The sequence below is a fragment of the Notamacropus eugenii genome, chromosome 5, assembly GCF_028372415.1.
Source record: "Notamacropus eugenii isolate mMacEug1 chromosome 5, mMacEug1.pri_v2, whole genome shotgun sequence".
In the NCBI taxonomy this organism is placed as follows: domain Eukaryota; kingdom Metazoa; phylum Chordata; class Mammalia; order Diprotodontia; family Macropodidae; genus Notamacropus; species Notamacropus eugenii.
The window spans coordinates 202825582-202852131 of NC_092876.1; the positions used below are offsets into that span (position 1 = coordinate 202825582).

The following is a 26550-nucleotide window of genomic DNA, read 5'->3' on the forward strand; positions in this document are numbered from 1 at the left end:
ATGACTTTATGAGAAACCAAGAAATCACAAAACAAAACCAAAAGAATGAAAAAATGGAAGATAATGTGAAATATTTCATTGGAAAAACAACTGACCTGGAAAATACATCCAGGAGAGACAATTTAAAAATTATGGGACTGCCTGAAAGCCATGATCAAAAAAAGAGCCTAGACATCATCTTTCATGAAATTATCAAGGAAAACTGCCCTGAGATTCTAGAACCAGGGGGCAAAATAAGTGTTCAAGGAATCCACCAATCCCCTCCTGAAAGAGATCCAAAAAAAGAAACCCCTAGGAACATTGTGGCTAAATTCCAGAGTTCCCTGGTCAAGGAGAAAATATTGCAAGCAGCTAGAAAGAAACAATTCAAGTATTATGGAAATACAATCAGGATAACACAAGATCTAGCAGCTTCTACATTAAGGGATCGAAGGGCGTGGAATGTGATATTCCAGAAGTCAAAGGAACTAGGACTAAAACCAAGAATCACCTACCCAGCAAAACTGAGTATAATACTTCAGGGGAAAAAATGGTCTTTCAATGAAATTGGGGACTTTCAAGCATTCTTGATGAAAAGACCAGAGCTGAAAAGAAAATTTGACTTTCAAACACAAGAATGAAGAGAAGCATGAAAAGGTAAACAGCAAAGAGAAGTCATAAGGGACTTACTAAAGCTGAACTGTTTACATTCCTACATGGAAAGAAAATATTTGTAACTCTTGAAACTTTTCAGTATCTGTGTAGTTGGTGGGATTACACATACAAACACAAACACACACACACACACAGACAGAGAGCACAGAGTGAATTGAATAGGATGGGATCATATCTTAAAAAAATTAAATTAAGTGGTGAGAGAGAAATATATTGGGAGGAGAAAGGGAGAAATGGAATGGGGCAAATTATCTCTCATAAAAGAGGCAAGCAAAAGACTTTCTAGTGGAGGGAAAAAGAAGGGAGGTGAGAGAAAAACATGAAGTTTACTCTCATCACATTCCACTAAAGGAAGGAATAAAATGCACACTCATTTTGGTATGAAAATCTATCTTACAATACAGGAAAGTGGGGGAGAAGGGGATAAGCAGGGTGGGGGGGATGACAGAAGGGAGGGCAATGGGAGGAGGGAGCAATTTGAGGTCGACACTCATGGGGAGGGACAGGATCAAAAGAGAGAATAGAAGCAATGGGGGGCAGGATAGGATGGAGGGAAATATAGTTGGTCTTATACAACACGACTATTATGGAAGTCATTTGCAAAACTACACAGATATGGCCTATGTTGAATTGCTTGCCTTTGGGAATGGGTGGGGAGGGAGGGATGAAGAGAAGTTGGAACTCAAAGTTATAGGAACAACTGTCGAGTACTGTTCTTGCTACTAGGAAATAAGAAATACAGGTAAAGGGGTATGGAAAGTTATCTGGCCCTACAGGACAAAAGAGAAGATGGGGACAAGGGAAGGGAGGGATGATAGAAGAGAGAGCAGATTGGTGATAGGGGCAATTAGAATACTCGGTGTTTTGGGGTGGGGGGAGGGGACAAATGGGGAGAAAATTTGGAACCCAAAATTTTGTGAAAATGAATGTTAAAAGTTAAATAAATTAATTTGAAAACAAAAAAGCCCTCCAGGAGAAAGCACTGGAAGACTGGAAAAGGACAAGTGTCTCAATTTTCCAGAAAGATATATTGTGAAAAGTACAGTCCAGTGAACTCTGACTCCCAGGAAAATTATAAAATGGATTATTAGTTACCTTAATTCCATTTAGAAAGGGAAATAGTGATTATTAGGACTTAGCTTAAAATCACTAAGAAGTTATGACAATAGAAATCTATCTTGCCCTATAAGAAAAGAGAGAATATGGGGATAAGGGATGGGAGAGGTGTAACAGAAGGGAAGACAGGTTGGAGGAAGGGGTAATCCGAATGTACGGTGTTTTGGGGGGGGAAGGGGAGAGATGGGGAAAAAATTTAGAACTCAAAATCTTGTGGAAATGAATGTTGAAAACTAAAAATAAATTAATTAATTAAAAAAAAGAAGTTATGACACATTAACTTTCTTTTTTATAAAACTATTAGACTGGTCAATAAGGAAAATGCTTTAGACACTCTGTATCTGAATTTTAGCCTGGACAAAAGAGAGTAATGTGGGCAGGATAATAAAGTAATTAGGTATATAGGTAGCCAGTTGAAGGACTACAGTTAAAGTGTACTGAATAATGAATAGCTTAATATCCCAGAAAGAGGAGAGGGAGTTACTGGTGGAAAGCTATAGGGCTGAGTCCTTGGCTCTGCTTTGTTCAGAATTTTTATCAGTGACTTGGTTAAAATACTCAAATAGCACAATGATCAGATCTGCATTTGACACAAAACTGGGAGTTAATACATTAGATAATAGAGTCAAGATCTAAAAAGATCTCAGTGGGCTAGAGGAGTATACTGAAACTAAGTCAGATCGACTAGAAATAAATATCTTGAAATTAGAGATAATGAACTAGAGTTATGTAATAGTTTAAAAGGTACACAGAAAAATTATAGTATACAACTTAAAGTATACCCAAAGGAGGATGACTAGGATGGTCACAGGGGATCTTCAAGCCATGTTGTATGTGCCATAGTTAAAGGAAATAGGGATTTTTTAGTCTAGAGAAGAAAAGATTTGGGAACACTGGGTGTCTTCCCAAATTTAAAAGCACTGTCAGGTAAAAGACCATCTGCCCTGCCATTTCTCCCAAAGGTCCACTGGGCCTTATTATCTGCTATGGCCTTTATACTCTAAGGACCACATCAACTTTAAATTTGTCCAAAAGTCAAATCATCCTATATATGTTGTCTTCTTTAATCAACATGTGAATTCCCTGAGAGCAGGCACTGTCTCATTTTTCCGTTTTTAATCCCTTGTGTTTGAGCATAATACTTGGTAAGCACTTAATAAATTATTTTCCATGAGATTCCAGGCGGCAAAACTAAGACCACGGGTTAGACATTAGTCATAGAGAAATAGTATAATCAGTCAATCAAGGGACCATAGAGAAGTTCTTGTCCAACCCTCCCCCTTTTACAAGTGATGGAATGGAAGTGTAGAGAAATTTAATGGATTTAACCAAGGTCACTTAACTAGTTAATATTACAAAGAGGGAGATTTTGGCTCACTTATAAGTGAAGGTTTTTTTTTTCTTCAAAAGAATTCTCCAAAAATGTAATGGGTTGACTTTGTGAGGTAGTGAGATCCTCATCATTGGAAATGTTCATGTAGACATTACTGAACAGCTGCTTATCAGGGAAGTTTTGAAGTGGATTTCTACATGGTGTGTGATATTGGAAGGTAACTTCCTACTTTAAGATTTTATGAGGTTATTATCAGTCTTTTGATTTATTTTGCTTCTTTCAATTTTTTTTAAAAGAATATGCTATCTGTGTAAGGAATAAGATTTTAAATGAGGTTAAACCTGGCAAGTAAAATAACATTCCCTGAACTCATCACTCCGCTTGCCACCTTACCCTGAGCAAAGTCAGTTTGCTTCTATTACATGACCCCTTTATTAGGATAATTTTTCTAAGGCACCTTCCAGTGTACCATGTTGGTACTCTCTGGAAATCATCACAAAAAGAATTAGCAGCTTGTTGTTGATAGTGTTATGAGAGTTGCAGCATGTATATCTGCTACCACTACTGACTAGCTGGGGTGGAGAACCAAAAAAATCCCCTCAAGCATGGCCCTTTGACTGAATCTGTTCTGTGAAGTTTAGACTCAGTCAAAGGACCATGCTTGAGGACATGTGGCCTTGAGGCTACAGATTCCCCATCCCTGACTAGCTAGGTAATCTAACTGTTGCAAAGATGGTAAAGCCTATCCAGTATACAATTCACTAGTGTAACATACAGTTTACTATATTTTCTGTAAAATGTTCTGCATTGTTAACACAATTTGCTAAATAAAGATAAAAGACTGTAAGTCCAAAACTTTTCTTGAATATTCCTGACCTGGGAGAGAAGAAAAAGCAGGCTTTTTTTTAAGGGCTACACTGTGGTACCAGTGAAGGATCATCAATTTCCCTTCTATTGTGATATAATCCACAAGAGATTTTTCTCTGTTGGTTCAGCATTGCTACTTGTCAGTCAGTGCTCATGATGTGAACAGGAGCTAGTTTCTAGAGCAATTGGAAAACTCAGAAAGAGCCAAGATACAAATCATGAAAGTGAATAGTGAATGTGATAAATGTAGCAAGATGTCTATTTGGCATATTTTATAGGGTCTCCCATGATTTACTGAATTTAAATTTAGCTCTTTTTCACCTTGGTGAGATTTGGTAACTTATATTCCAGAAAGATTTATAAACCATATAATTCAAATTCAGAGCAGCTTGAATGAAAAATACATTTGAGCCTTATTTTTGTCCAGAATTATTCTAATGATATGTTAAGCCAGGGAATTCAGGGTTCCTGTAAATCTGTCTTATACATTTTTATGACTACTAATAACCACTATCCCCTCCAGAGAAATAGATTTTACGAATCTAACAGAGTGGTAATATTCTAGTCCAAGAACAACCCTGTGCGCAGATTAGGTACTTCCTAATTGGTTGAATGAAGATGGAGTTTATTTGGCCCTTGGCATAGAAAACTCACAGAATGAAAGTGGGGAGAATATTAATAATATATGTGCACACTTTTCCCTTCCCTTTCTGTGTCTTAGGTATTAAATGACTAGTTCAAAGCTGTATAGAGCCTTAAAGAAAGAATTACTTCAATATCTATCAGGATTTTAATGTCATTTAAAAAAGATTAAGTATCACGCATTCAGAACTGCAAGGGATCTTCTTTGAGGTCAAATGGTGAAACACCATCATTTTAGAGATGAGGGAACTGAATCTTATAAGGAATTAAACTTTGCTTGGGGTAGGTCACTTTGGTAGTAAGTGGCAGTCAGGTTTTGGATCCAGGTATCCTGACTCCAAATTCAGCATCCTTCCCACTATACATGTTGCCTACAAGGTAGAGAATAAATAAACTAATATTTAGAGCAATGAGTGTAAATTTTAGTATTTCCAACAAAAGCAAGAGTTGTCAAATCTTGTTGTTTTGAGCTTTAAAACCCATATATCCTGTCCACATCTTCTTCTGTCCATTTACACAGCAACCAGCCTAGGCCATCCACTCCACCCTGGACTGTTACAATAGTGTTCTAATTGTTATCTCTGCCTCATGTCTCCAGCTTCTAATCCTGCCCCACTCAGTAGTCTAGGTCATTTTTCCACAGTGTGTGCATGTCTGATCATGAACAACTTTCCTCCTTTCTCCTCTCCCACTATTCAATAAATTCCAATTATTTCATATTACTTTCATGATTAAATATAAAATTCTTGGGCATAACCTGGCCCCTTCCTACTTTTCCATTCTTCTTACACATTTATTGTTCAGTCATTTTTCAATTGTATCTGCCTCTTCATGACCTCATTTGGGATTTTTTGGGAAAGATCCTGGAGTGGTTTGCCATTTCCTTCTCCAGAGCATTTTATAGATGAGGAAACTGAGGCAAACAGGGGTTAAATGACTTGCCCAGGGTCCCATGGCTAGTTAAGTGTTTGAGGCCAGATTTGAACTCATGAAGATGAGTCTTCCTGACTCCAGGCCTGGTGCTCTATCCACTGCACCACCTATCTGCCCCTTCTTATACTTTATTCTCCTCCAAACACTATTATCTAGCTATTCTGTCCTACTTGCTATTCCACACACACAAAACTGCATCTTCTGACTCCATGCCTTTGTACTGATTCTTCCTCATGCCAAGAATGCCCTTCCTCCTCCTCACCACCTTGTAGTTTCCCTGGCTTTCTTCAAGATTCAGTTCAAATCCCTCCTTCTGTAAGAGCTCTTTTCCCACCCACCCACCCCATCTGCTAGTTCCTTCCGGTCACAATTTATAGATTGTATAGTACAATTATTTTCATGTTGTCTTCCTTCACTAGAATGTGAACTTGAGAATAAAGACTAGAGGTATTTTTTTTTGTTGTTTTATCTTTGTTTCTCTGGCATGTAGCAGAGTAAATGCTTATGGTCTGACCAGTTGCCTCTTGCTCAGTTTCTCCTTTGCATTTTTCCTGAGCAATGGTTATTATCACTGTGTCCCTCAGGTACAGATCATAGAACCCTACAAGTGGTTGTTCAGAACTGATCCAATTCTAACGATCCCTTCTAAGTCATTTCATGTCTCAGGGTATCAGTTTCCTTATCTGTAAAATGAGGGCATTGCAGAAGATTACTCCTTTAGGTCCCTAATCATTCTATGTTACTCTGAATCCCTATAGTATTCTGTTTCTGTCTTAAAACAGTTTTTTTTTTTTGCTTGTCCTATAGTAATGTATACATGCCACCATGTAAAATATTGTTATTTCATTTAATCTTGTATTTTACAGCTATTTGTGCTGATATCTCATCCCCTTACTAGGCTTTAAGTTCCTCCTTATCTGTCAGTGAGATGATATATTGAGTTATGTCCATAAATAATGTACATAAAACTCCCTGTAGGGGTGTCTCATTCCCCCACTAGACTGTAATTTTTCTTATTTATCAATGAGATAATATGTCAAATGTGTAATGTATGTAAAACATTTCACAGTCTTTAAAGTAGAACATAAATGTAAGCTACTGTTACCCAGTGTTTGCATTTCCTCTTTCCCATGCAGTTCCTAGCACGATGCTCTGCCTACAATACGCACTTAATAAAGATTTATTATATTGTACAAGATTGCAATATTTTTGAATGCTAGGTCCATATCTTATTTATCTTTGTATGTCTCAAAGCATTTAGCACTGTGCCCTTATACATAGTAGATGCTCAAAAATGTCAAATGAAGGAATACTTGAATGAATGATTGAATGAAATCTTTCATCTTTGCTTGTGGGAGCAGCAAGTCAGGGGGAGTATTCACCCTTGGTTTTTATACAGAGTGACTACTGGATTCACAATAAAGATTCAAGTAGTGTTTCTGCTAGATTTCGATATTCAGTTCTATAATAATATACAAGGAGTGGATGGGCATAGCCATGGCGTAACTACCTGATAAGGAGACACAGTAAACTCCCTCAGGGAACATAGATGTTCTGACTTCTGCTAGCTGTTTCCCTTTGCATGCCAACGAGCTGCTGAGCACTGGGGATACTGTCTGATGTGGTACATATCTTTCAATGCTCTGAACAAGTCAAAGATACAGTTATGCATCTCTTATTGTAAGTTTTAAAGAAACTAATGTCTGTCTTTGAAGAGGCCCAGGTTAGTTTTCCCTGCGAGGGGTAGTGTGGTGTAGTGGACTTAAAGGCAGCAAGATATAGGTTTAAATCCAGCCTCAGATACTCATTAGTCATGTGAACCTAAGCAACCTAAAAATTGTAAAATGAGGTATAATAAAAGCACCTACTTCATAGAGTTTTTGTGAGAATCAAGTGAGAATATGTGCAAAACTCTAATGTCCCACCTAAATGTGGATTCTTCTTTTTCGTATCCCCTGTTATTTTTAACTCTATTGGAAACCTTTATTTGGGTATCTTGCTATCACCTTAGACTTGACATATCCAACAATGTACCTATCATCTTCTCTCCCAAAGCATTTCCCATGACCAATTACTGTGCCTTATTCTGTAGAACCATTTGTCCAGTCTCTAGAATAGAAATCTTGGAGTTGTTTTGGAGTCTTTACTTTCCTTCATGTCACATACAAGATTTGCTCCCAAATTCTAGTATTTCTTTAAAAAAAAAAACTATCTACTAAAAATAAGATAAAATTGCCTATTGAATTTACTCCTCTATTCTCCTTACCAACATTCTCCTTGCATTGGTCCTCATCTTCTTATGCCTAGATTATGGTAATAGCTTCCTCCATGATCTGTCAGACTGGATTCTCTCCTATCCATTCTACATTCCACTGCCCCCCTAATCTTCCTAGAGGCTCAGTAAACACATGTCAAATAAAGATTATTCTCTTGTCCAAGATCTGACTTCCTCCCATATCAAATCCAGACTATTCTCCCCCTTTTTCTAGACCACTCCCCAAATTTGGCCATATGTTACTGATCCAAATTTACCTTCCATTACTCCTCCCAAAGCCCCTTCCTTTATAGTCAGATCATCTGTCTCACTGATACCCATGTATACTGTGTTCATGCCCATCTCTGTGCCTTGGTTTATACCCTTCAGTCTGGATGCCACCCCACTCACCCAAATGAGTGAATGGGCAAGCATTTATTAAGTGTCTGTTACGTGCCAAATATTGTGCTAGGTACTGGGGATACAAAATAAAGATGAGACAACCCATATCCATAAGGAGCTTATTGTTTTAACAGGAGGAGACAAGAGATTTTGGAGGTGGGAAGTCAGCAGTCATGATTAGAGTTAAAGGACCAAAGATTATCCTTTTCATACCTTTTCCAGGAGCAATAGTATTATTGATTTGATTATTTCTAGAGCAAAAGGTAGAGAGTTGGAGGGAGAAGGAAGCTATATGCATGGTGCAGCTTGATGGCAAAATGTCCAGATTCTATGTGAAGCATACTCAGGAGCTGGCTAGGTAATGATGTAACACTCATGTTAAACGCCTCTCTGACACCCCAAGCACATAATTCTACAACCTCCTCAAGCTCTAATGATATTTTTCTTTACTTCAACCACAAACTGAAAAACTAATAGCTTTATCCTCACTATTTATATAAATTCAATAAGTATTTATTAAGTAGCTCCAATGTATATGGCACTAGGCTCAGCATAAGACATGCAAAGATTAAAAGTGACATGGCCTTTCCACTCAGGAAGTTTATAATGCTTGTAGAGATATGATATGTACACTGATAGGTATAATATAAAGTATTTGAAGATAAAGGAGAGATGTATCCAAAATACTTTAGGAAAACCTAAGGAGACCAACACTTTTATCTGGGGAAATCACGAAAGGCTGCATAGAAGTAGTATGGCAACTGATTCTCAAAGGCAAAGAAAGATTTTGCCAGGAGAAAATGAAAGCAAAGTTCACTTCAACCCTATGAGACAACCCGTAAAAATGCATGGAGATAAGAGATGACATAAAAACTGTGGACAGTGGCCTGTAGTGTACTTGGATTGAAATGTAAAATTCATGAAGACAGCAATATGAAATGAAGCTGGAAAAAGTTTGTTTAATTAAATGAATTATGTGTTATCATTACCTGAAAAGTTATTCGTGCATTTTCATTCTTTATGTAATAGCAAAAGATTAACCAATGAACTATTTTCATCCCCCACTTTGCATTATACTATCAAACTCAAATGAATCTGAACTTGGGTATAAAACAAAACAAAACTGTATATGAGCTATCAGCTAAATAATTGTCCGAATCATTGCTATTTTGATGAGGCATCGATGCAACTTACCACTTTGTCGATTGCTTTTTCTTTGTTTTCATCTTTGTTTGGTGCTAACTGTTCACAGGAACTACCCTCATTAAAGGAATGTTTCTCCTCCATAAATCCAAGTGCCTTTTGTTTGTCATGGGGGGCTTCTTTTGTCTGAATGTCTTTAAAACATGTCTCAAAGAGTGGCAGCTGTGGGAAAGCTTCATCATCCCCCTCTTCTACTTCCTCCACAGATTCATATGAAGAAGTTTCTGTATCAATGATTCCACAGATGTGGAGGTCACTGTCAATGGCAGGGGTTAAACATTCATTGTTGGAAAAAGTGATTGTGCTGGGTTCTTGTTTAATGATATATATTTCAGGAACGATTTCTGGTTTCTCATCAAATCTCTCATTTGGAAGATGTAATGAGGGGCATATCTTGAGAGGGAAAAGATAATCTTCAGCTTTAGTTGAAGTAGGATATAGTGAATCCTTAAAGAAATCTTGATTTTTAGGCTCATTAGTAATACTCAGGTAGCCAGGCACCTGAGTGTATGTTGAAGATGATTCATTTTGCTTTGGTATCTGTTGAATAGAGCAAAAGTCCTTTGGGTGAGATTTAGATCCCCAGGGAATGATAGGAACCCCAACATGGCTCTCTGATCCTCCATTCTTTGAATCTTTTGATGGCCCTGGATTCTGGGCAAGCACAGAAAAAGAGGGTACCTGCTTCTCTTCAACAAACTTAGTTTCCATTCCAATGAATTTCATCCATTAGATTCTGGCAGCTTGAACAGTTTTTATTCCTGGTTGGCTTGGTAATTGTAGTCATCCATATTATATCCTATCACTATTTTCAAATTCTGGATCTCCTTGCACAATAAAAAATGGTTTTTCTTTCTCTGAAATTAAAAATCACATGTTTAGTTTATTTTAAGATTATTGTGATTTTGAAATTAACATTTTTAATATTTATGATTCAAAATTAATTTTAATAAAGATTAGAATTAGTTAGAATGTTCAGATTTTCTGTATAATTTGAAGCAGGCAAAAACTACTAATTTTGTGACTCAAGCATTGGATTCTAACTTTGTAATGTGGACATGGACCTTTGACCTTGACCTTTCTACAAAGCGATGAACTTGACTTCATTTCTCACCTTCTCTCAGCATCCAAAATCAACAAGAAGCATAACAAACCCTAATCTCAGTTCTCTTATCAAAATTCCATTCTATAAGTATTTAATAAACAGACTGTTGTGTGTCTACTTTGTACCTTATATAGACATGGACCACACGGCCAAGAAATGAGATGTGTTCTGACCTGTACTTTGGCTACAGTGGAGAGCAGCTTGTCCTAGCAAAACTATGATGATTCTTCAATCCAACAGTCAATCTGGAACTACATTTTCTGTGTGGGAATATTATGATTACCCACAATTATACCTTAACCTGTATTGTCAGTATGTTGTCTGCTGGGAACATAAGAATGCTAGGACTATTGGCAATAATGGCTAAATCAGTGTTCTTGTCTAAACCCAGCTCCCCTTTATCACTTCAAAACAGTAAGAAATATGCTAAATAAAGGAATAACATCAAATCAACATAAAAAAAGGACAACGTTTAAAAAAAGCAACTAAGTAAAAGGAAAACCTTGCAGAAAACCAGTAGATGCCTAAGAAATAAATGAACACAAAAGAGACCCTAATATAATAACAGTTAGCACTTAAATACCATATGAAGGTTGGCAAAGTGCTTTACAAGTATTATCTCATTTTATCCTCATAACAACCCATTTTACACTTGAGGAACCCGAGGTAGATGGAATAAATTAAATGCCAGGGGTCACACAACTCATAAATGTCTGAGGTCAGATTTGAACTCGGATCTTCTTGATTCTAGGCCCAGTGCTGTACCCACCACATACTTAGTTGTATTCTTTTTAATGAATAAGTACGACAAGGAAAGGGAAAGCAAAGAGAAGTATCCAGAGGAAAGGAATTATATCACAACTTGAGCTACAGAAATGTGAGTGAAACACGTGTAAGAACCTCTAGAGTGGATTAGACACTCCACAAAAGAATTAAAAGAAGAAATAAGGTTTGAAATTTAGATGGAGTTTAGCGCTCTTAAAGAAGAATTCAAAATGACTAATAAGAATTGAAGGTTTATTGTTACTGTTCAGTCATTTCTGTTGTGCTCTACTCTTCCTGACTCCATTTGGGGTTTTCTTGGCAAAGATACTAGAGTGGTTTGCCATGTTCTTCTCCAGCTCATTTCACAGATGAGGAAATGGAGGCAAACAGGGTTAAGAGACTTAACCAGTGTCACAAAGCTAATTAAGTGTCCAAGGCCAGGTTTGAACTCACGCAGATGAATTTTCCTGATTCCAAGCCCAATGCTCTATCCACTTGTGCCACCTAACCACCTCAATTAAAGGTTTAGGACTGCAGAAAATCTATGAAGCGTTCCCCAAATCCCACATTTGGGGAAATTTCCCAGAAGCACTGGTGACAGAAGATTAAGTATAGACTGGTAGAATCCACAAGACAGCGTCAAGGAATATCATATTTTAATTCACTCACAAACACCATAGGATTATAGGGCTAGAGATGGATGGAAACTCAGAGACCAAATAGAGCAGGAAGATAAGGACCAAGAAGGTTAAGTGACTCGGCTAAGGTCACATAAGAAGTAAGCAGCAGAAAAGGGATAGAGTTCAAGTTCCAGAACTTCATTATTGAAGAAAAACACTTGTTAGTAACCGGTAGTAGACAATTCACGTTAGAGTGAACAGAAGTTTGAATCACAAAGGACTACTCATACATAATTAGAAATGAAAGACAAGACTGGAATGGAATATCCTAAAAAGCAAAAGAAATCATCTTGACCACCAAAATAGCATAGCCTGAAAAGCTGAGCATATTTTTCTCCATGAGAAATGTAAGCCTTCTTACTAAGAAAACCAAATATGTCTGGCTCCTTTGATGTGCAGACTCAGAGATATTACAAACGTAACCAAGTCAATATAACATGAAATTGGCACTTGAGAAATTAAAGTTTAAAGACTACAAAGGAGAATACAAGACCATTATTTTGAACCATACTATTATCTGGACTTGTCTGAAGGGAATTATGAAAAAGAGAGTAACGGCAAAAGTAGAATCAAGGGGTCTGCCTGGGGGTATATGGTGTGTATTAGAAAAAGAGAAGGAGAAAGGATAGGAGGAGTGGACTGTTTCAAGCATTTAGCTATCTAGTTTTGATATATATTTTTAAAGGAAATATCCGGGGATCTGGGGTGGGCAGAGTGGAGAGTGGTATCTCTAAATCAAGGTGGAAACTTGGATTCTTTTCAAGCAGAATAAGCTATAAGTATCTTATTCTGCTCTTCCATTTAAAAAGTAACATAATGGGATTTTACTAGGGGAAAACAAACTTAGCAATTATATAGCCTTGAATGTAATTGGGTTCAACTTCACTACAAAATAAGAGCAAATAGCAAAACAGACTAGAAAACTTAAGAATTTGCTACATATAAGCATCATGCTTAAAATAATTAAGAAAAAAAATAAAGTGAGGGGTTGAAATAAAATTATTATATATCAGATGAATGCCAAAAAAAGCAAGAATTGCAATCATTATTTTGGATAAGACATTAAAATATTTACTTAAGAGAAACAAATAGGGATAGTACATTATGAGTAAAGGCTCTAGAGAGAATAAAATAATATCAGTATCAAATCTTTATGTACCAACTATTATAGCATTTAAATATTCACTGGAAAAGTTAAATGAAATGCAAAAAATAATAAAACAATAATTATTTCTTTATTTCTCCAGAATTTAATAAATTTAGCAGAAGAAAAACTAGATATGTCCTATTGAAATTTTCAAAGGGAAATCTTAAAGAGTACATTTTTATCATACAATACCTTTACAAATATTGATTATATTCAGGAGCAAATAAATAAATAAATGCAGGAAGGTGGAAATTTTAAGACCATGCTTACTTTTTGCTTTGTCCCAAGGATCTGTGACTTCTGTCCATTTTCTTAGCTAGCTATTAATTTTCTATATACTATCTTCTCTATACCTTTACCTGAAAGAACAGAAAAATACCAACTCTTCCCTTAAGTCTTTTAGTTTCTTGCTCATTTCTTCACAACCTCTAGGCATTCTTTATAGGTTTTTTTTTTTCCCTTGGTGGTGTTTTTATTCCTAGATGAATCACCAACTGAGGTTTCAGAAGCTTGACAGGCATCAGAATTATTTCCTTCTCAATCTTAATACATACCTCAAGAAGATAGCATATTCTCCAGTTATATAAATTAAATCAAGGGGCAGCTAGGTGGTGCAGTGGAGAGAGAACCAGTGCAGGAGTCAGGAGGACCTGAGTTCAAATCTCACCTCAGACCCTTGACACTCACTACATGTGTGACTTTGGGCAAGTCACTTAACCCCAACTGCCTCATCCTGGGTCATCTCCAGTCATCCTGATGAATATCTGGTCACTGGATTCAGATGGCTCTGGAGGAGAAGTGAAGCTGGTGACCTGCACAGCCCTCCCTCTCTCAAAACAAAGTCAAGTGTAAGTCATGTCATCATTTCTCTGATGGCATGGTCTTCTTTGGCAACGAAGGACAAACACACACACAAATTAAATCAATATATATCAGATTCTGTACCTCTCATCAAGTAGTCATAGCACCAGGACACCTCTCTTTACTTGGTGCTATTGCCCCTTATCTTTCAGTCCCTGACACATAGTAAGTACTTACTAGATGTCGTTAATAGTTGTTGACTGGACTTATTCAATATTATGTGCCAGATACGTTCTAGGTGCTAGGGAGAGAAGAATAAATAAATAGTCTGTGCCTTCAAGGAGTTTATATTCTGTGGTGGTTGGTGAGAAGAGACAACAGGTACACAGATAAATAGATGCAAAGCATTTTCCAAGGGATGAATGAATACTAATGAGCTAGGGCAGCAGGAAGGGATTCTTGTAGGATACAGTGACTGAGGTGAGATTTAAAGGGAGTTAGAGACTCTAAGAGACAAAGGTAAAGAAGCACTTCCTCCCTTTTTTGCTCTTCATTCATTCATTCAACAAACATTTATTAATTATCCAATATCTCACGTTATAGGGCATGTGCTGGGGATTCAGAGACAAAAAATGAAATAATCTCTGCCCTCAAAGAATTTGCATGAACACATTTTAGCAAATATAAAATATAAATACAAGTACTTTCAGAGAGCACTAGCACCTGGGGGATCAAGAAAGACCTCATTTGGGAAATGGCACATTTATAGAGCTTTGAAGGAAGCTAGGGATTCTAAGATGTGGAGGTAAGGAAGGGATTGCTTTCCAGGCACTGTAAAAAACCTGTACAAAGGAACGCAATTGGGAAATGGAATGTCATATGCAAGGAAGAACAAATAGGACTTGTTTTTGTCCTTTTCAAGGTCCTGAACCCCATAAATCTGATTTAGTGAGTTTTTTAAGATGTTATTTTTTTCTTATTTTCATTCAAGGTATTTTCTTCTATCCTCCAGGGGTACACACTTCATCATCCTTGATATGCTGGAGAATAGAGATGTTCCTTCCCCTACATATGTCTTCTAGCAGGAAAACCAAGTTATACTTCGTGTATGCATTCTTGATTGCCTGTGTTAGACGCCTCAACATAGTCCAGTCTCTGTTCACTAGAGAAGTTCCTTCATCCTCCACACTTGCTGAAACGGAAGTCCTCTGTTGTTGGTGTCTGTCTCCAGTTACCCCTGCTGCCAACTGCAGCAGCAGTCTGTTTGTTTGCTCAGCTTCTGCATGTCCTTGTGGACCTGACCGATCTGCCTTCCGTGTCTGTTAAGACTCTTATTTAGTACCCTGCTGTGAAGTAACAAAGGCTGGAGAGCTTTAAATGAATTGAAGATTAAAAACAAACCTATTGAATTGTACAGCAGGGCACAAGTAATAAACTTATAATTATTCAGTCCATCACAAGTCCTCTTTCTTCTGTCTGGAAAGTAACCACAATCTTAAGTTTGTAAATGGACTCCTGCTAGGTCAAATATTCCCAGGCATTTCCATTCGGTGCTTTTATTATTTTTTAACAAAAGGTTACCCTTAAAAAATAGGTCAGACATAAAATACTTCTCAAGGTTCAGTCCTTTAATAAGCCAAGCAACTAAGAGAAAAGGTTCATTTTCTACTGGATAGTCTAACTTGATAATAAGATTTAATGGCATAGGCACGATGGTGTCTCCCAAGTCATAACGTTCCCTTCCTAACAAAGCTCTAGTTACAGGATTCTGGAATATGACAGTCAGCCTCAGAATTGCAGAGAAGTCTGTATTTTATATGCACTACAAGAAGAAAAAAGTAAGCTGAGGTCCTGAGCTGCAAAAATTTAGAGATGTTTAACATAGCCATAATTTATATTTTGGAAAAAAAAAAAGGATATTAATATGTATCTCATCCAATTGGAAAATGTGTTTCCTATATATCTATCTACATTGGATTGAAATTTTAGACAATAGGTTATTAGGTAAATGCAAAATTACATTGTACATATAATGCTTTTAATGGACCCTAAAAGCACTTACTGCTGCTACATTCTACTAGGTAAATAACATTGTATTACTGGAGTTAGTACTCATTTCAGATGATGGATTTTTAATGCCTTTTTGAAAAATTTCTGTTCATTTCCCTGAGGATCCCCTTCCCCCCAACTTCTCTAATGGGAAAACAACAAAGGAAATGTATGTATGAAATTCCTGTTTTCAATTAGCTATTATGGGCCACCGTCAAATCATAGTACTAAATGAAACCTAAAGCTTTGTTCTTAATCCATTTTATGCCCAATGTGTTTGGAATGCTACACACAGGTGAAACAGAAAGCCTGAAACAGAGGCTGAGACTAAAATGATTACTTAAGACTTTCCCAGCAGCCACAACTTGTAAAAATATGCCTTTGAGGAGTTTGCATACCAACCAGAGAGGTAAATCAACAAATGTAACTAAATTCTAAGATTGGCTTTTGTGCCAGTATGAAGTTGACCACTGGGGTCAAAGATTTAAGGGACCTTCCTAATGGGAATAAGTAATGTACTTTAACCAGTGGGCCAGTTATCTAAAATCTGAAGGATAAATTCAGCAACCTGAGCTTGTGGCAATAGGAGGTCTTGAGCCAAAGGAATTCAGGGAAAACTTGTGGGGTGGGAGTTCTGGGACTGTCCATAGCAGAGCTTAAAAAGTTGCATGTACCTGTAGGTCTATGTTGGTTTGTACAACTGAAATTCTCCATGTCTAGCTCAATGTTCCATTGTTTACCTAGTTAACAGATCCTTGATTTATTAATCTTGGCCCTTATCTTCTACTAGCCTTCCTGGATTTGGTTGTATTTTTATTTTGGACCCCTGTTTGGACAACATTACTGACCCTGACCCATTCATCTTCATGATTATCAGCCCCAGCCTCTGATTTTGGCTTTTACTCCTGACAGGTCCATGCCTGACTTTTTTAGTTCCAAAATCTCTATCTATAACCACTGATCTCTGCCTCCTCATACCTATAAATCTGTCTCTATCCTTGTCACATAACCTCAGCTGGAATGTCTTAGCTGAAACCTTTCCTGTACTCCCAAATGGTAGAAGGCTTTGGTGAGCTTATGGAACTGAGTAGCCAATGGCTCTGCACCAGGCTCTGAAGAGGAAAAATAAAACAGTGTCCACAGCTTAATATTTAAATGTTCTCTAATTCATGTTTGTTAGCATTACCCCCCTAACTAGATTACAAAGTTCTTGAGACAGGGTCTGTTTATAATTTTAAATGATTAACAAGAACATCTAATGATTTAAGGAGCTTATATATAGTTCTGTTTATAATTTTAAATGATTAACAAGAACATCTAATGATTTAAGGAGCTTATATATAGTTCTTTATAAGTGCAGTATGTTTTCACATACATTACACAATTTGATCCTTACCACAACTCTATTTAGTAGCTATAAGCATTATCATCCTTATTTTACAAATGAGGAACTGAGGCTCAGAAAGTTTAAATGACTTGCTTGTAGTAAAACAATCAATTAGTGGAAGTGCTGTACTTAAACCCAGATCTTCTTACTCCAAATCTCATATACTTTCACCAATGACTAAAAAAATGATGACACTGAAATTTAGGTGAATTAGCAGAAACGGATCTAAGTGAGTTCATTTAGATCTGAAAGAGGAGTCAAGTGACCTTGATCACCAGGTGCCTATAGGATAATAAGAATACTTTCTCTACCACAAGTTATGGAATTGGGGTTCTTAATTTTGCGTCCAAGGTGAGGAAGTCTTTCATTTTTGTTAAGACATTATTCAAAACAGTTTTGAACACCACTTTTGGAACTATCTTCAAAACCATAAGCTCACTGGATTCTATATGTGGAGCTGGAAGGAACCTTAGAAGCCTTCTCATCCACTTTCTTCATTTTACAAATGAACTGGGACCCAGAGAATTAAGCGCCTTGCCCATGGTCACCCAGATCATAAGTAGCAGGGATCAGATTTGAAGCCAGGTACTCTGACTTTAAATCTAGTAGTGGTCTGAAGCATGTTTTTTCTGGAGTGACTAATCTGTGTTTTTTTGAACTTGGACTTGAATTTTTAAAAAAAAATAAAACAATTTTGATAAATAAGTGGGTAGAGAAGATAACAATGCTATTTTTGGTTTAAAAGTATTTCGTAGGAAGTACATCATAGATCAAGGAACATGAATCAATAATTTTAAAAAGAAGAAATTAAAACTATCAATAAACATATGAAAGATGTTGCCAAATCTATAAATAAGGGAAATGCAAATCATGACATTTCTTAGATTTCACCTCTTACGGTGGCAAAATTGATAGATTGAGAACTGAAAGACACCTCTGTGATCAATGATGTTAAAAGACAGAAATAGTGTTATAGAAGATATGGCAAAATAGACATATTAATGTAGTGTTGATGAAGCTGTGAACTGACCTGGAAAAGTCTGGGATTTTGCATGAAAATCTACTTAGCTGATACTCTTATTACTAGGTACATATCCCAAATCAAAAGCAAATAGAAAGATACTTTTTTATGGTACATAAAAAATGTTTCATCATAGCCCTTCTTGTATAGCAAAAAGAAGGAAGCAAAATGGGTACCCATCAATTGGGAAATAGTTAACAAATTGTGACATATAAATACAATATAATAATGTTGTGATTTAAGATAAGAACAAATATGATGAGCATCATGGGAATGCTTGTATGATATATGCAGAACAAATTAAGCAAATCCAGAAAAGCAATAAACGCAATGTCTATAATAATAGGAACAAAAACAATGCTAAAAAGCAATTGAATGCTGACTCATCATAATGACTAACTAATATTTGTTCCAGAGAACAGATGACAAAATATCTCCCTGTTCAGTAAAGAGATGGGGCACTACAGGTGTGGAATGTGGCATATGCTGTCAGATTAGTGGAAATTATGCTTGTTGGTTTTACTGAACTACTTTTCTTTGTTAGAAGGAATGGTTCAATAATGGGATGATGCATTGGTAAATGGCTGATACAAAAGCATAAGGCATAAAAAAACTTAGCATAAAGAAAGTATACAATGAACTGGAGCACTGTCATGGTAAACAATACCTTTCCTGGGCCACTCTTTATCCCTTTTGTGTTACATAGATCTTTTCCAATGCTTCAATAATTCTGCATATTAAGATTCATGTTTTGATTTTGTGGGGTGATTTCTGCTTGACACCATTACTGATGAGAAAGAAGCATTAACATGATTGCTACATCATATTTCTTACCTTCTCAATGCATGAGAGAGGTGGTTGAGGGAGGCAGAGGATTTGAAACTGAAAATAAAAATTAAAAAATAAAAAATCTAATGTTGCCACACATTTTTCACATATATACTTTTTGGGGTCACAGAGACCTTGAATGTTTCTTCTTCAGACGTTGATAATTGTTTTAGGGTCATGTTGGAAGCGTCATATTTCATAACTCATTATTATTCACTTCAAAAACACATTTTTTTTTCCAGTTTACTTTGAAAGATTAGTATAAATATAGAGTTCAGCATTCTGTTCATCAAAACAAAATGTAGGGCTTTATTCCTAAAATTAATCATCTATTTGAGCAAATGATAACTCTGATCTTTTCAACTTTTCATACTCACTTTGGGTAAGTGAATAATTACTTTAGTTATATCATTCATATCTTTTCTAACTTCCTTAGACCTCTTGGCATTATGAAGTTTTCCTTTTTTCATTTGTGAAAAGGATATTAGATTAGATTGATCTATTTATAAGGTCCCTTTCCATCTCCATTCTTTGAATCTCTTCTTGCTCTTGACATTTTTCATTCTTATAGCTTCTTTAACTACATCAAACATCGCAGTGGTGTGTTTCATTGCTTTTCTACAAAATTTGATATCAGATCTTTTCTTTAAATAACTAATACTCACTCATTTTCCCACCCCATGAAACTAAAAGCATTTACCGCAACTTCCATCTCTGGCTGATGTGTCATTGGTACTTTTACTTCTCTGCTTCAATAGGCAAATTTGTTGTCATTACTTCCTAGGCCAAGCTCATGTGTACCTTCACAGGGCCTAAGGGCTTAGCACAGCACTAGATATATAGGGAATGTTCAGGAAATACTTGCTAATTGACATATACATATTTGTGCATATGCATATACACGTATATATGTATACACATATGTATGTATGATATACGTATAAGTATATGCATATTATCTTTATAAATATATTTTGAGCTAAGTAATATCCTCTGGTTTAGAAGTTCTTGCCTCATGAAGACATGACTTATGGAGCTATTTTGCTCTAATAACTATACTGAGGTCAGTTTCAGAGATATAGTGTGATTAAAAATTTAAATTTTTGAATTTACCTGAAATAACCACTTGAGACCAAGGAATCACTATACACACACACACACACACACACACACACACATATATGTGTATATACACATATATAGGTACATAGTGCATTATTTAAATTATTATGTATGTTTACATATTATATACATATTATGTATATAAACATATACCACACATATACTTTGCTTCAGTTTTAGACTTTACATTGTCAATCAGCACACACCTGTTTTTGTCTTGCATTCTATTCTTGGCTTTGTAACTAAGGACATGAGAGGGCAATGGAAAATTATGCATCTTAAGAGCTGGTTGCTGTAAAATAGGGGAAAGGTCTCCTTCTGCCTTGAATCATATAATGGGAGGCAATGTGGTACAATGGAAAGGATGGCGAACTTGGAGTCAAAGGAGATGAGTCTGAATCCTGGTTCTGGCATTTACTGTCTGTTATACTTCTAATGTCACAAAGCTTCTCCCTGAAACAGTAGTCCATCTAATAATATTATATGCTTGTGTTTCATGGAATACCAAAGTGTCTAAAGAAGTAAAGTTGAGGGTGACCCAAAGGGCAATGGTTCTCTTGCAAACAGTGGGCATGACTAGCTTGCAGATCATTACCAATAAAGTTTTGCATAGGAGAAAGAGTATAAAGGATACCCTCAGGGAGGTAGATGCCTGAAAGAAGATGGGTCAGTCATGTAGCAAGAGCAAGGGATGATAAATGGCCAGTGTTCTCCACTGAGAATGCAATGTCATGAAATCTGGAAGAACGCCTCTCACATCTTCCATGGTGTGTGTGTTCGTCCTTCTTTGCCGAAGAAGACCAGGCCATCAGAGAAATGATGACATGACTTGCACTTGACTTTGTTTTGAGTGAGGGAGGGCTGTGCAGGTCACCAGCCTCACTTCTCCTCCAGAGTCATCTGAATCCAGTGACCAGATATTCATCAGGATGACTGGAGATGACCCAGGATGAGGCAATTGGGGTTAAGTGACTTGTCCAAGGTCACACAGCTAGTGAGTGTCAAGTATCTGAGGTGAGATTTGAACTCAGGTCCCCCTGACTCCTGCACTGGTGCCCTATGCACCGCACCACCTAGCTGCCCCATCTTCCATACAAGCATTAGGGGAAAATACAAACAAAAGTTGCATGAGATGAAAAAGCATGGACAGGTTGCAATATGTACCAATGGAGAGAATATACACATTGATGAAATTTCAGAATCATCAAAGTGTGAAGTAAATAATAGTCATTTTAATTTTCTTTAACATTTTCAAAATATAATGTGATAAGAATCAAAATCTTTATAAGATTGTTAAAGATGAAAAGGTCTTAGAAGTCATCTAGTTTAACCTTCCCATTTTTAGAGATAAGAAAAATGACAGAGAAGTTAAATAACTTGCCCAGGATGATGAGACACAAAAATCACATTTTTCTCAGTAACAAGCATATACCATGTATTATTAAACATCCATTTTTGAACTTCAGTTGACATTATCTCAGCAAGTAATGAAATATTTCATTAATCCTTCGTTATTTAATTATTTGTTATTTTCAGTTTTTATATGTGAATGATTATTTCACCCAAGGAATAACAAGCCTTTTCTCACAGTATCCCAGTCCATGGAACTATGTCCAAAGAGTTATTAAACTACCTACACCCTTCAGCTCAGCAATACCACTATTAGGTCTATTTCTAAAAATGATTAGGGAAAAAGGAAAAGAATCTATATATTCTAAAATATTTATATCAGCTCTTTGTGGTGGCAAAGAACTGGAAATTGTGGGGATGCCTATCAATTGGGGAATGGTCAAACAAGCTGTGCTATATGATTGTGATAGAATACTACTGTGCTATAAGAAATAATGACTTGATCTTAGAAGAACATGGATAGACTTACATGAAATAATGAAGAGTGAAATGAGCACAGTAACAACAATATTGTTTTAAGAACAACATTGAGTGGATGTCATTTTAACTATTAAAAATTCCTAAATTAACTAAAAAGGACATATGAAGGAAGATGCTATCTGCATCCAGAGAAAGAACTGATAAATAGAAGTATGTGTAGAATGGTTTTAAATCATATTTGTGCCTAATGGTAGCCATCTCGGGGTGGGGGGGTACATAGATTTGCAGTTTCATTTATAATAACCTTTTTTCTATTCTACATTATGGAAATGCTTGTTTTGTTTCTTAAGTTCAGAATAAAATTTAAAAAAATATCCCAGATCAATATTCACAAAAAGATTTAGAAAAAAAATATCAAACCTATATTGTTTTTAAAAGTTAATTAGGTCTAGAATGTCTTTTATAACCAGAAGACAGAGTATATAGCCTAAAAATATGTATAGTCCAGAAACATACATTTGTGAAATAAGCTATAAAGTCTAAACTCTAAAAGGAAGTAGAACTTAAGCAGGAAACCCCCTCCAGGTGTGAATTATTAGCCGTGGTGTCAGTTCTCTCGCTGTGAACTCTGGTCAAGCCATTTGCCTTTTGTGGTTTGCCCAGATACAAATAACAATTTTTTTTTTGCACCTGCCTCCGCAGCAATTTTACAGATTATGAGATGCTCTTGAAGATCCTTAGAAGAAAATAAACACATTCTTTTTCCCATTATGAGAAATATGGAGATGCGCCTTATTAAGTTCACCAAAGGAATGACTAAGAATCTCATTTTGGGCTGGATACTGAATTATCCAAGTAGAGAATCTATTTTGTGAATGCATTTGTTTAAATTTTGCCACTGTTTCCCCAGAAATTCTTAAAGTCATTTTACTTGTCTGAAAACATTTACACTTTATACTAAGTTGACAGATGGTCTGGTTTGACTAGAGACAGCTCAGTTGTTTTTTTCTCTCCTGGCCTATATCAAGTGGACAGTCCTTCTGAGAAATGTCCCAGGGAGCAAAGGCTTTTTATCTGACACGAACTCTATCTATTACTGTATTTAAAATAAGCTGATGACATAGTGGTTTTCCAAGGGATTCTTAGTTCTTAGAAGTTTGTCAAAAACTTATCAGTTCAGACCTCTTTTTTCAGGAGCTCATGTTTCATCAGGGAAGTAAAGAATCAAGGAAAATTTTAATTAAGGCAGTTAATTACTCCCTGGGCAGGTATTTTTCCACTGTGTAGATCTTCCTGCCATTATAGCCCTGGAGTCTAACTGGGCATCTAGTATGTGCCCAAGAAGAGAAGCTTTCATTTAACTAATTATACTTTCCTCTCTTGTCCCCTGGCCCCAACTTCTTTCCCCATAGTGGCTACTGGAAAAATGAAGCTATCTTGTGTATATAGAAGAGTATGATGCCAATGATCTGTCTCACAGGGTCTACCTAAGAAATCTGGAATGAGCTCAAAGCACTTTAAAATAAAGGAACAATGTGGTGACCATATTATACCCAAGACAAGACAGTTTTATATAATACACCAATCTCTCATTTAACAAGTGATTTTTAAAAGTCAGTAGTAAACAAAAAAGGAAAAACCCATAGATAATTTCATATGGGGGACTTTGGTCTCATTCTTTCCTCAGAAACTTTGGCCCCAGGTAAACTATTCATAATCGTTATCAGACTGGAGGTATTTCCAAACCAGGCCAAGGATCAGGAGGATTGTAAAAGAATGACAAAATGGAGGACAAAAAGGTAGGTGGTAAATAATTGAAGGAATATTTTCATGCTAATTTGATTTGTTTAATAAGTAGAGATTCTGGGGCTAGCCTAAAACCAAGTTTGTTCTGTTTTTAAAGTAGTTTGACCATGACTTGACCTAACCCTTTCCTTACATAATCCAAGCAGAAATTCGGCTGATGAGAAACATGATGCTGCGAAGGGTGGAGGATCATGCTTTTCTTCCCAAACATAACTGATTTTAAGCTACACTTAACAAAAATACCTCATAAAATTTCAGTTTTTCTCTTTATATGTTCACATATGTATACTGAGATTGTCCACTCACTTTTTTCATATGAACTAAATTCTAAAAATATTTTTATTACTCACAGGATTATTTAGTCTAACTTTGAGAAAGCTATCAAAATACCAAGCAAATCAAAACACTAAATTATGATACATAATGGATTATTACCATAAATGTTTCTACATTGTTATTAATGTGTCCACATTCCTTTTACTCATATAGAAAAGGAGATTGGTCCCCAACATTTAATACAGTTGCTTTGAATCATATTTTATTTAAATGAGAAATTATTTGAAAATATACATCTTTACAAATTATCTTAGCAATTAATTGCTAATTTTCTTTTGATAATAACAATGGTCAGGGTTTTTATTTACATGATTCCATCAAAATATTTGTCATTTACCTTTTGCTGTTTTATATGGATCCAATACATAGCTTACACTTAATGCATGGTAACAGAGTTTTATAGAATTGTTCTGCTACTAATAGGGGTAGCTAGGTGGCATGGTGGATAGAGTGCTGGGCCAGAAGTCAGGAAGACTCATCTCCCTGAGTTCAAACCTAGCCTCAGTAGCCACTAGGCTGTGTGACGCTGGCCAAGTCGTATACCTCAGTTTCCTCATCTGTAAAATTAGTTGAAGAAGGAAATGGCAAACCAGTCCAGTATCTCTGCTAAGAAAGCCCCAAATGGGGTCATGAAAAGTTGAACACAAGTGGAAAACAACTGAACAACAACAACTGACTTCTCATGGCACTTTTGCTTAATTCTTTCTTCACTATGAATCAATACCAATTGAAACAAACAACTTAAAACAATAAAGGGAATGAAAATCTAGAATGAAATAGCCTAAACAGCATGCAAAATACTGCTCCCTAACTCTCTGGCTTTTCTTACTCCAACGTAGCCCATTTTAAAGGTTCCTTGTTCTAGGACTCATTGCCTGGGACACTATAGATGTTTCTATGGTAGTGTAAGTCATTGCCCTTTAGGTTGTGAGCAGTCTGATTGCTGCAAAGGGCAGAAAATGAACCTTTGCATAAAGAAAAAGGAATGTGTTAACTGGGGAGGGGTGAAAAGTATTATTACCTTTCTTTTTATTGCTTTTCATAGGCAAACAGTGTAGTGGTTGAAAGAGGCAAGAAAGCAACTTCTATTTAATAAAAACTGCTAAAATATATGTGCAAAGAATACTTTTCCCTCCCAGAAAAGCTGTCAGCAGTGTGTTTGCCAGGAGGAAAATAAAAAGGTTTAAATAATCATCTAAAGGATATAAGATGATGCCCCTTTTGTGTGTAAATAGTTATTGATCGTCAGTGGACAGGAAAAGAACTTTCTTAAAAAAGAAAACAAAATATAAATGCGAAGAAACAAAGTTTTCAGAGACACAGACTAGGAAGAAGACTATTTTGAGGAATGTGGAATAACTGAAGGATTGTAGTCCCTGAATGCAGTTGATTGTAACTGTAGGAAGAGGTTAATATTCACAAAATGATGAATCAGACAACTGTTTGGAGACCATGGGATAATTAAAAGGGACTGTTGATTTCATAAGGGAGAATTCTTGCGTTCTTACCTCATAAGGGAAAAGGGAGTCACTGAATACTAGGAGAAACCCCTCTGGTGGAGCTGTGTGAAAAAACCAGCATCAAAAACAGTCAAGCTCATTCGCAGAAAGCTTCCAGTTAAGCACTGATCTTCAGTCATTCAGTCATTTAAGAAACATTTCTTAAGTGCTTACTATGTGCCAGGCACATCACTGTTGTTTGTCCTTCCTTATCAGAGGACCAATGACATCAGAAAGGTGAGGTCTTGACTTGTAAATGAATTGGATTAAAGTGAGGCCCAGCTGTGCAAAGTTATCAGCTTCAGGCTGTCCTCTGGAGTCATCTGCATCTAGGTTCAAGATATAGGTCAGGAGGACTAGAAGTGGCTCCAGATGCAGTAGGAGATCATGGCCTTTTTAAGCTAAAGTCTTTCCCAGGTCTCAGTTTGTCTGGGGCAACACCCGTTCAGTAATTAAGATTAGGTAACAAATGAGGCGAAAATGGCATTTTACCTAGTCCAAAAAAAAAAAAAAATCAATCTGGGAAGGGAAGATCCTCAGGGTTTCTGTCCAAAATAGAAATAATTGCTATTTATACTCACTGGGAGCCATCAGAGCCCAAATAATGACTGACGGTTGGGCTGGAAACTATTGTTGGCCCATCAGTGAGAGCCAGAGCAACTTGTGTTTAAGGCAAATAGATTTGAATCCCAGTGAGTTTTATCAAAGCCTGATTTTCCAGTTCTGTATTTCAAGAAATCATAAATGAAACTAAATGGAACAAAATTGTC

At 36.4% G+C, this 26550-nt stretch overlaps 2 protein-coding genes across 12 annotated transcripts in view; one reads left to right on the forward strand and one right to left on the reverse strand.

Annotated features, from left to right (window-relative positions):
• The window catches only part of LOC140508468 (uncharacterized), a 60174-nt gene extending 44820 nt beyond the window's left edge, over nucleotides 1-15354 (forward strand). For all 4 annotated transcript variants that reach the window (XR_011968443.1, XR_011968444.1, XR_011968445.1 and 1 more), the window contains one exon: nucleotides 14915-15354. The gene's annotated coding sequence lies outside the window, so the exon portion shown is untranslated. The remainder of the gene's footprint in view (nucleotides 1-14914) is intronic.
• STARD13 (StAR related lipid transfer domain containing 13) overlaps nucleotides 1-26550 on the reverse strand; it is a 750665-nt gene that overhangs the window by 567248 nt on the left and 156867 nt on the right. For 5 of the 8 annotated variants that reach the window (XM_072616415.1, XM_072616414.1, XM_072616421.1 and 2 more), the window contains exon 2: nucleotides 9396-10261. The exons of 1 other annotated variant lie outside the window; for it this stretch is intronic. In XM_072616415.1, the coding sequence (XP_072472516.1) occupies nucleotides 9396-10130 (735 nt within the window). In that variant the 5' untranslated portion in view covers nucleotides 10131-10261. Of the gene's footprint in view, nucleotides 1-9395; nucleotides 10262-19193; nucleotides 19242-25789; nucleotides 25843-26550 lie in introns of all 8 variants that reach the window. 2 more of the 8 variants (XM_072616416.1, XM_072616417.1) reach the window with 2 other exon arrangements.